At 35.3% G+C, this 10887-nt stretch overlaps 1 protein-coding gene across 1 annotated transcript in view; it reads left to right on the top strand.

Moving 5' to 3' along the window:
- The first annotated feature begins 2445 nt into the window (after positions 1-2445).
- The window catches only part of LOC137387438 (uncharacterized), a 50830-nt gene continuing 42388 nt past the window's right edge, over positions 2446-10887 (top strand). Inside the window, exon 1 of the mRNA XM_068073864.1 lies at positions 2446-2531. Coding sequence (XP_067929965.1) covers positions 2462-2531 — 70 coding nt within the window. The 5' untranslated portion in view covers positions 2446-2461. The remainder of the gene's footprint in view (positions 2532-10887) is intronic.

Raw genomic sequence — 10887 nt, 5'->3', positions numbered from 1 at the left:
GCTGTGTTCATATGTACGTTTAAGGAATTATTGATATATATTGCAATAGGAAGATACTAGTTCACTTCTTCACTGTGACATGTTATTATTGTTTTTTGACCATATTAATAGTTGTAACATTTTTTTGTTACTCAGTTTCTTTGCTGAAATTTCTAAGGCTTCGCTATTTGGGCAGGTGCTATGGTTCACCTGCTTTCCAAAAATTTTCAGTTAAACAAAACATTCAATAGAAGTATAAAGTCGCTGGGCTTCAAGTGACCCTTGAGTTTACAAAAGTTGGTGTCATGTTCAGCAGCAATGAAACAAGTTTTAAAAGTAAGTAATATAGAACTTGTGTTATTTCAAACAGTTACTGGACTAGCTGCTTATTTCTGTATATGTATTATTTGTATTGATTATCAACACAGCTACTTTTTAGGCATCATAAGTTCCTTAATATATTTTTGCAACCCAACAGAACCTCAATACCTCAGTGAAACAAGCATTGCAGACCTACAATAGACCTAAAATAAATATTGAAAGGGTTGCATGGCTTTGCACATCATTGTTTGGCACCAGTTGGTAGACTAAACAGGAGGTAGTCAAATATTGATATTGATAATATAGGAGTGTTGTCACTTTTTAGACCATGTTTGTATTTCTCATGCTAATTGGCTAACCATGTTAACGAAGAGGGCATTAGCTGCATTTTAGAAAGTCATTATAAAGGTTAAAACCAATCCTCTTCAGGAAAAATGAACATAATAACAACAATTTAAAATAACTTACAGAACAACACATTTAGGTATTATTCAAACGATGGGACTAGTATTATAATATTGGCCTATAATCTGAAGTACAGTAAGGAAAACATGAGCAGGCATTTCCGATTTCCATAGCGATTAACATGTCACCGTAATGGTTCTCCTCAAAATTGGTGCTCTAAAGTATCAACAGGAAATTGGCTCTTCAGTGGTCAGTAAGTATTGAGGTGTCCTTTAGCAATATCAGCCAATTCAGCCTTTTTTTAGAAATAATTTTTTTAGATTACAAACTCGGCATTTTAGATGAAATTGATGACTCATTGAATGCTTAATGGTCAGATAACTTGAGCTGATATTCTTGGCTATAATAGAAGTGATAGCGTAATAAAAATGATTTATGACAAAAATATAGATGATAATTAATTTAATTTATATTTAACCTATTTAATCTCTATTGCATCCCATCGGTTTAGTAAGTATTGCTGAGTTTATGCCTGGGACTAAAATCTCCTTCATTCATTCAATCCTTCTGACTTTTCAAGCTTACTAACGCGTATGTGATTTAGATTTTAAAACTTGTCTATCAAGTTTTTCTGTATGTTGATGAACTTTTATGACATGGAGTAGCACAAATATTTTCTATTTCCTCAGTTGACAAGCTGTAAACGAGCTATTTTATTAATATTATTTACAAACATTCAAAAATTTCTCATTGAAAGTGTTGCAATAATCAGCAGAAGTATTTGAGACTGGATTTTGCTATAAATCAATTGCTTTTATCATCGTCATCATATATAAAACTTTCAACAGTCTTAGTTGGTTAACAACTTGAATGCTTGTCTCCTTGGCTGTATGTCACTCACTCCAATCTAATCAGTTGAATAAGTCTGTCACTCACCTGGTGTCTCTCAATGACCCTCTGTCTCAATAACTGTACATGGTGCCATTGAGAGATCATCAGGGTAATAAGTACATGCACAATTATTCCAAACTGTGAGCAGGTGATTGACTGGTGCAATTGTATCAATATGCCTGTCAAATCAATACTGCTGACTTCTAAGAATGTTGGACCAACAATATGAAAGTTGCAAGTTCAACTCCATTTCAGTGCGTTTCCAACCTTCAACCACAGCCTCAAACAAATGGACTGAGGAGCATAGCTCTTTCTATAGTAAATATTATAAAACATGTATTTAATTTTTGAATTACCTTCATAGATAAGTGTTAAATCATTTGCTGTATGAAGACATCTGGTTATCTCTCCGTTACGCTTAAACCTAACACATATGATGGTGTGCATTGCTTCTGAACAATACTTGCCAAACTATCTAAGTGACTATTACTCTTATGACAACACTGTTTATAATAGAATAGAACAGAATATTCAAACAGGGAATCTGGAGTAACACTGGAGTGAAATAAATATCAATTATTAATATTGCAATCAGTAAGTTACATAAGTGAGCCAAAGAAGCTTGTGTAACACAGAGGAGCACCCAAGCGTGTCTCTTCTCACCTATGACTATAAAAATGTTTGCGTTCAGAAGCAGAAAGCACTCGAAAATATTTCTAGCAAGTGTCTAGCCATACTCTCTACTGACTATTTGAAAACTTGGCATATTTTAAAAATATCTTTATTTGAAATGAAATTACTGCCAATAAATTAATATATATATACTATAATACTGTTTGGGAAACCAGAAGATTTCGTATGGACAATGAAGTTGAATAACATTCTTAGTATAGCTCTCTTTTATTTTATTCAAAGCATAAGTGGACAATTTACAGGTAAGTCATCCATCCATCATCGTTTGTGGCGCCCGCATCTCACTTTTAATTTGTTACATATGCTTTCAATTTCTGTCACAGCGCTTAATAATAACTATCTGGAACATAAATAATTTTGAAGTAGTGTCATTCATTAAATCTCATAGCTTTGCTTATCCCCTCTTGTACTAAAAAGTGCTGATCCTATGCAAGTCGATGCTGGTGTACTTGCACATTTGTAAATGTCTTTAGTGATTGCTTCTATATGTAGACAAACAGAGCACAACTGAAAATATCAACCTTTGACATATGAATGTGTACTATGCCTGTGAAAACCATAAAATTGACATCATGAGTAAATGCTGACCTTTAAATGTTCTGATATGAATAAGTATTTTATTACAGCCAATTACAATAAGCAAACTGGATTCAATTGTGAAGTTCGAAGCTCTGTATTTGAATACATCCAAGAGAATAGCCTAAGATCCCTATCCATACTCTCGCCGTGCCATCCTGGAGATTACTACCGAGACTGTCCTTTTCAAACCGTCTGCTATGTCGAAATTATAGATATTCCACCAACGCTATGGATTGGATTTTATTTACAATATAATAATGTCGTCCCAGAATCTACAGATAAAGTGCAGATTCTGACACATGAAAATGGAGCGGAGTTAGCATTTAATAAGAGACTTTTTAGCCTGAACTCAGGGCAACTCTTCCACTTTGAGCCACCCCCAGATTCAAGAGTAGCTGTTGTATTAAATCGATATCCTATCCTTAATGAATCTACCGAATTGGGAAACTCTTTGCTCAGCAGTAGTCCCATCTACAACTTTCAAATTGATGTCAAGAGTAAGTAGTTATTTATACTATTGTTAAGTTAGTCTATTGATGCACTTTCAGATCAAGTCTGTGTACACAACTCCTGAAAAGTTGCATCTTATCCTGAAATTGGCTCTTTTTCACTTTTCTCACATAAGCAAATGCTAAAGCGGTAGCTGATTGAGCTGATAGCTCTATTGATTCGTAGCTCCATTTAGTTGGCAACCCTATTGATTGGTAGCTATATTTAGTTGGTAGCTTTATTGATTCTTTGCCTCGTGCTTTGATCAACTTTGAACTAGCATAAATGTGTATACTGAGTCAACTCACTCCCTGGTCTGGTTGCTTTGTTTCTCTGCAAAGCTTTTCCTTGATTTTAGCAGTTATTATATATGATAGTATTGTTGGATACACAATGCCAGTATTGTAAATGTTTTTTTACAGTCAGAAGGGTTTATCTGAGCTATACAACATTAATTTGTGAGTGTGTCTAAAACCTGAACTTCCACCAGTTGACATGTAACAGCGAACTTCTCTAGCTGACCTCTAAAAGCGACCTTCTCTAGCCGACCTTTAACAGTGGCCTTCATAAACCGACCTTTAACAGCGACCTTCACTTGCTGACCTCTAGCCGTGACTTAACAGTGATAATTCATTAGGCCAAAACCATAAAGTTGCTAAGATTTGGTGCCAACCAAGTAGTATTAGCTTCCATAAATTCAAGAAGAAGTATGATCAATATGATTGGACAATTATAGCCTTTATTTGTTTCCCTATTGGATGGTGCTGTACCTACGCTGTTGGTCCATAGTTTGAAGGAAAGTAATGATGTTTAGGCTTACAAGAATTATAGCTTGACTAAGTCTGTGAGACAGATGAAATGGACAGAAAAGCCTTGGTGATTCGTGACCCTTCAAACAGAACTAATATTTCATTTTACAAGATTCTGTTTGAGATTCGCTCTTAAGTAAACTTGGTACAAACAATGGGATAATGGTAATGGGTTTAGAAACATACATCCATTTGAGTCTCTACAATTCATACTGTAATCATTGTTATACTTTCAGTGGCTTATATCATGGGAAGTGAAGAAAAGATAGAACCTGGTACTGGAGGATACATTGTTAGCCACAGCAACTTTGATGAAGGACAAAATGTATTAAATCATTATAGAGATGACCAGAGCAACAATTTGACTATAGTTAGACTATCTAGCTTGAATACTATTCGGCTGACCTTTCTCTATTTTGATTTGTCAACCTACGACGGTGAACTCTGTGAAGACTATTTGAGAATTGTTGGACTGCGAGGTTATTGGAAAGATGATACCACGTGGTATTGCGGTGATAAGACCGGCATCACTATCGATCTGCTGCCTCTGACTGAAGCCATTTCATTTGAGTTTGTTACCAAAGCGGGAATTGGTACATCTGCCGGCTTCCTTTTGCAATATGATGGTAAAGTAACACAAACTTAACAACTCTCAGCCCTTTAACTCAAGCCAGACACAGTTTCTTCAAGTTTGGAACTGTTGTTTGTTTTAGTGGCATTTCCTTATTTTAAATTACAAACATTTTGCTAAATGTTTCTGTTATTTTCATTTGAAAATGACAAAATGATATATTAAAAACTTTTTTTTGCAGCAATCTCAAAAGGGCATGTTAAACTCAACCAAGTAATTTTTCTCAACTGTTTACAAATGAAAGAATTATATTTGTATTTTCTGTCTGTAATTGTTTTCTCTTTTAATTCAGTGAGGTTTTGTCAGTTTTACAACACAAGCCCAAGGCTTGTACCCATATAATGCTCAGCCTATTTATTGTCTAAAAAGTAACTGATGCTGTACAAAGTCTAAAAATCAAGAAAGAAAATGGTGATACATTACAAAAATATTGTTTAAAAGGTCATATCTCTCTTGTACTACTATTGGAACAGCCTTTGAACATAAATTAAGTTTTATTGTTGTGTTAGCAAATATAAAGACCTACTACTTTAGATTTAATATAGTTGTTTTTGTTTATACAGTCCTGTATGATGCCTGTCCGCCAAAGCTGGCTTATGCTCACCCAGCAGAGGAGACAAATGAGACTTATTTGTACAATATCAAGTGCCAGGAAGGTTATTGGACATATATGAACACAACAGAGCAAACCATTGATTGTTCTGGTGACTGGAGATCATCTATTCTAGCATGTATTAGTAAGTAATTTTTATACGAAAAATCAAAACCTTTTGAAAAGCATTTGAAGACAATAGAAATGCATAATAGTGATTTATTTAAGCTGAAAAGTTGTTTCTAAAACTACATTAATATATTATTATTAAATTAGTACATGCTAGTAGTTGAAGGAACTTGTGAGTCAAAAATAGTTTAAGATTCTTTAGGGTATTAGCTTAAAAAAACAGAAATACCAAAGACTGCATAATTCACTTATTTCTTCATCTGTAAATTTTTAATATAGGCATGCTAACTTTGGACATGCTGACAAAGTTTTTACAAGTTCTTAACAAATAAAAGACCGCAAACACTGTATTTTGGCTTTTTGTCTTTTCAGAAACATTCGGATAGCTAATTTTACCAGAGCCATTCTGTTTTGCTATTCAGATTATGGAATGCTTTACACTTTATCATTTAGTAAAAAAATAATATATTAATTTTAGAAAAGCCGGGGATGGAGCCTGATGCTCTATTTTTAGAGCCTGATGTCTGCCCTCCAGCTATAGACCACTCAAAACCAGCCGAGCGTACGAGTCCTAATAAATACAGAGTAGAATGTTTACCAGGCTTCTGGACTCCTGAGCAGTCAATGGTTATGGTTATAGACTGCAGCGATTCAAACTGGAAGTCCAACTACCTGCACTGCATTCGTAAGTAGCTCTTCATGTGATAGTCATTAGACATCACATTGGTTCCTCATCTTGCCCTTAACGCTGATGAGCTGCCTGTGTTATTAGGTACTCGCTGTCTAAAATACTCAAACTGCATCTCTAATCTACCTGATCATCCATTACATTCTACTTCTCTAGAAAAACTACTACACCTTATACTAGATACTAACACCTTACCAATCCATATCATAGAACAGAGTTTTGCAAAAAGAGCTTTTTCTTTCGATACACTTACCATAAAATCTCTATTTGAACGTTACCCTCTATTTGAACGCCACCTCCATTTGTTCGCCACTTTGACAATCTTTGATCTTCATGAACCCATAATATCAAGTGATCAGTAGAAAACTGCCCATAAAATCGTATTAATAATGAATCGTTTACATCGATAGCAATCAATTAACTCGTTGTCTAACTCCAAAAGCTTTCCACTTTCTTTTTGTTAAACCTTTGAAAGTAACACCATAGAAATAATTAATAAATTTTTTCAGGCTATTAGTAGTTTTTTCTTTAACGCAGTCTTGATACTTCAAAGTACATGTATGTAAAAATGGTTTACATTTACGATGCTAAATGAACCACTAGTTGTAGGCCAAAGAATACTTTTGCGAGCAAAACTTTTGTGCATAGCATTTTTGCTAAATACACCGGGTAAAAGTTTTGCTCAGCCAAAAGGTTGTTTGTACATTAATATCGACTAGTTATGCAGTGCAGAGGAAGAATTGAAATTCCGAGACATTGTGCAAGGTACTGGACAACTAGATATATCAGTTCCATTAAAAGCAACAATCAGAACGAAGTTATCCGAGCAAACAATGCAAATATTTTGGTTTTAAACGCGTTAACTTTTGTTTCTGCATGTAATATAAGTATGGTTTGTTTAGGTCACTTGTTAATAAATATATATTTGTAGAATTTGATGGATTATCATTATATAACTTGTAAATTTGCATATTTATCGCATATTATTTGATGCCATCCTTGTGGTAATCTGATCATGCAATTGATCGACACTCGTAACTCCTCCTTTATTGCACATAAAAACCTAGTTTTGGCTGCAAACTGTAACAAACATATCAATGGGTGCAATGAGCTCTTATGCGACATTGATAAATATATGTACATATAAAATAAAAATTTGTCTTCAAATTTAGGATGAAATAAAAGTTGAAAGCTCTAACAAATTTCAAAGCTAGACTCAGACTATAATATCATCACAGGTTAATTGCAAACGATAAATATTAAACGGTAGAGATATTTTTCGGTTTCTCAAGGCATATCTATTAGGAGATCTTTGAAAAGCTAGAAGTAAGTTAGCAGATTTATTGCATGCAAAAGGTTTAACATCGCTCCACCATAAAAGAGAGTGCAAAATATAAATGACATTCGCTTAACCAGTATAAGGGCTAAATATATTATCCCAAAATTCTGACGAGCCATTCGAAAAATACAATGCCAGCCTCTATTTGAACGCCTTCTCCAATTGATTGCTGCCATCTATCAGTCTGTCTGTTTGTCTGTCTGTCTATCGGACTGTCTATCTATCTGTCTGTCAGCCTGACTGTCTGTTTGTCTGTCTATCTATTTATTGATCTATCTACCTGTTTGTGTCTCTATCTACATGTATGCTGGATTAGATCTTCAAGCAAATATTAGGTTGAATCGCAGCTGAATAGTTCTAGCATCTCGATTCTTACAATATTTGTAGCTCAAACGTCAACAACAGAAGATTCTGAGACAACAAAAGTAACTGATGATGAAGCAGCAATGGATACTACTGACCAGACGGCTTCACCAGAGTCAGCAGCTACAGATGACACGCTTTTGTTTTACATAGGGGCAGGTGCTGGAGCCCTTCTTCTTACTCTTGTCATTGTTGTAGTTTGCTTTCTCATCCGCAAAAACAAAAATAGGTAAGACTAACGTACATGTAGGTTGTTGTAAAACTGGATATTAAAGTGCTCTTGCCCAGATGTTTACTCTTAGACAGAAGTTGGTAAAATAATGTTTTCGAGAACCTGGTTGAAGCTCATAGATAGTAAAATGTTTTGTTTAATGTCAGAGCTAACAGCTGTTAACTCATTTTAATTTTTGTAAAATTGCAAAGATTCTTTTTTACAAAGGTTATCACTACAGCACTATTTCAGAAACTCAGACAGTAAAGGACAAGTGGATGGCTCCCCAACCTTAACAACTGAAATACATCAGAGTGAGGCTAACAACGGTGAGATTGCTGAGTGCTTGAGGCTAACTCAATGTAATGTACATACATTCAGTTCTCTATACAAAGGGCTGATTGATCAGGACCCTAACAGTCTTCTCTATACTTTATTAAAATTATGTTGCTTTAAGCAGCCTTTTTCTGCAATTTTGAGTTTTATTTTAATGCGATTGAATGAATGTTAATGGTTTTTCATTAGGCGTTGTAAAATATATACATAAAAAATTACAATTGAAAGTTAACAATATTATCAACATGTTAGTAACTAGTAGCTGATATGCTCCTTCAAATTTATTAGAACCTTGTTAATTGACAGTGGCCAGTTGCCAGCTTATGTAATCTCAAACAGGTTTTTGACTATTTAGGAGAAGGTTACTCCTTTGTCGATGACGATGATGGAAACTATTCTTTTGTCAACAGTTTATCAGGAATTTATGAGCTGGCTGACCTTGAAGATGAGTATGAACAAACTGAAGCAATAGACAGGTTGGCTGAGAACATAATAGCAATATTTGTTTTTATAAGCAAATGTTTCCATAAGTTGGGTAAACGCTGCTTTAATTACGGGTACATTGCCAATAGCTAATTTGAGCAAGCTAATAATTTAAACTTACAAATATTAATGATGCGCGTATTTTAACCTAAATAGATGCAGTATTAAAAACACTGCTGAGTCTTTACAAATAGTTGATTGATTATAAGCTGGAGTAACCAAACTCCTGCTTTCTGATAATGGATTCATTCGTGGGTCATCAAAATGTAGCTACAGTTACAAATACACGATTAGCAACGAAAATAGGACTCAAAAGCATACATACCGCTTACACTTTTACCTTGATAGCTATACACAAGAGTGCGTAATAACCAAGTAGAGAGAGCTTGTTGACAGTGGGCAAGTGTATTTGTGTTGATGCAGTATTAAAAACACTGCTGAGTCTTTACAAATAGTTGATTGATTATTAGCTGGAGTAACCAAGCTCCTGCTTTCTGACAATGGATTCATTCGTGGGTCATCAAAAACGTAATTACGGAGTGTTCACTTACAGTTTATAAAGATGATAACTCCAAATTCATAAATACGAACACGAATAAATACAAAACCACCCTTATTGGTTGATTGTTGTTTTTTCACATGACGACGATAAAGTATATGCTATCTATAAATTAGTTCTGACTGGTATATTTCGTTTTAAACTTCACTTGTGGCAGCCATAAAGCTGACCAATGTTTCCAGAAAAGGAAAAAGGTTAATCAAATCATACTGAACTGATAACTATATAATAGAAACCTCTAATTGGTACGAATAGTGTTCACTGCTGTTCAGTTTTGAGTTTAGACATTTAAGATTAGACAGAAACGTCATAAAACTGAAATTTAAATCGCAATGTGTTAAATGTACATTTACATATTCTCTAGTTATCTACTTATCCCTTCAATCAGTTATTATTTACTGTGGATGATTTTTATGAAGTCTAAAAGCTATAAAGATGTTTGCACTATTATACTTGAATGCAAACATAAATATGAACTAAAGTATTTGTCTAAAGGATAATTACTTTAGTAAAGATAGTGAAGAGTTGTAACGGCAGCACCCTGGCAGAGTCAGAGAACAATTCAAAAAGCTGCTCCAAAAACTCAACAGTCCCTAGAACAGAAAAGCTTGTCTAGCAAGGCAAGGGTGATACAGAACCAATCAAGGCACAAAATCTGAACCGGCCCAATCTTACCAGTTACTTTCTCACCGGAAAGTTGAAACTGCAGCCTGTCTGGTTCCTGATCGATACTGGGTGTACCACAACTTTGCTGAGCAAGGAAGTGTTTGTCAAGCTACCTCAGGGCTTGAGGAACTTGTTGGAAAAGAGAAACAGCCACGGTCTCATGGCCAATAAGACCCGGCTGCCATTCTTTGAAGCTGTATGTCCACCCAAACAACTTTGTGATGTGAAGACCGAAAAGGTGTTTGTTGTAAGCCACATCAGTGAGGATGGTATTATAAAGAAGCAATTTTGCTAGCACACCGGTGTGCTATGAAGTTGCCGCAACCCGTATTCTCTGTGGATGGGTGGCCTCTGACATGATTGAGGGTTGCCTCAGTGGGCTGCTGTTGGCTATGAGTTTGAACTGGCCTGAGTCAAAGAGAAGTGCAGTCACATGGTGCTTCAATCTGACGGAGCAACCTTTAGACCTCCGAGCCGGCATAACGGTTGGCAATTATATGGGAGCGGAAGGCCATCAGATAAATGATGAGCCACCGCTCTTTGGCTCGGGTGTCACACTTAAGAGTGTGAATGCATTGGAGACAGTGATGCCAGTCTATTTAGGGGACATTTTTGTGGTGAATTGGAAAAACTGTGCAAAGCCAGGGCTAGCTGAGCACCGTCAAACCTCGTGGAGGTGCGAATATGTGAATATGAAAAGAACCACGGCCAAAAGAAAGAAACT

The sequence above is a fragment of the Watersipora subatra genome, chromosome 2, assembly GCF_963576615.1.
Source record: "Watersipora subatra chromosome 2, tzWatSuba1.1, whole genome shotgun sequence".
Taxonomy (NCBI): Eukaryota; Metazoa; Bryozoa; class Gymnolaemata; order Cheilostomatida; family Watersiporidae; genus Watersipora; species Watersipora subatra.
The sequence above is the reverse complement of the archived record's forward strand: the minus strand, read 5'-3'. Positions and strand labels throughout refer to the sequence as shown.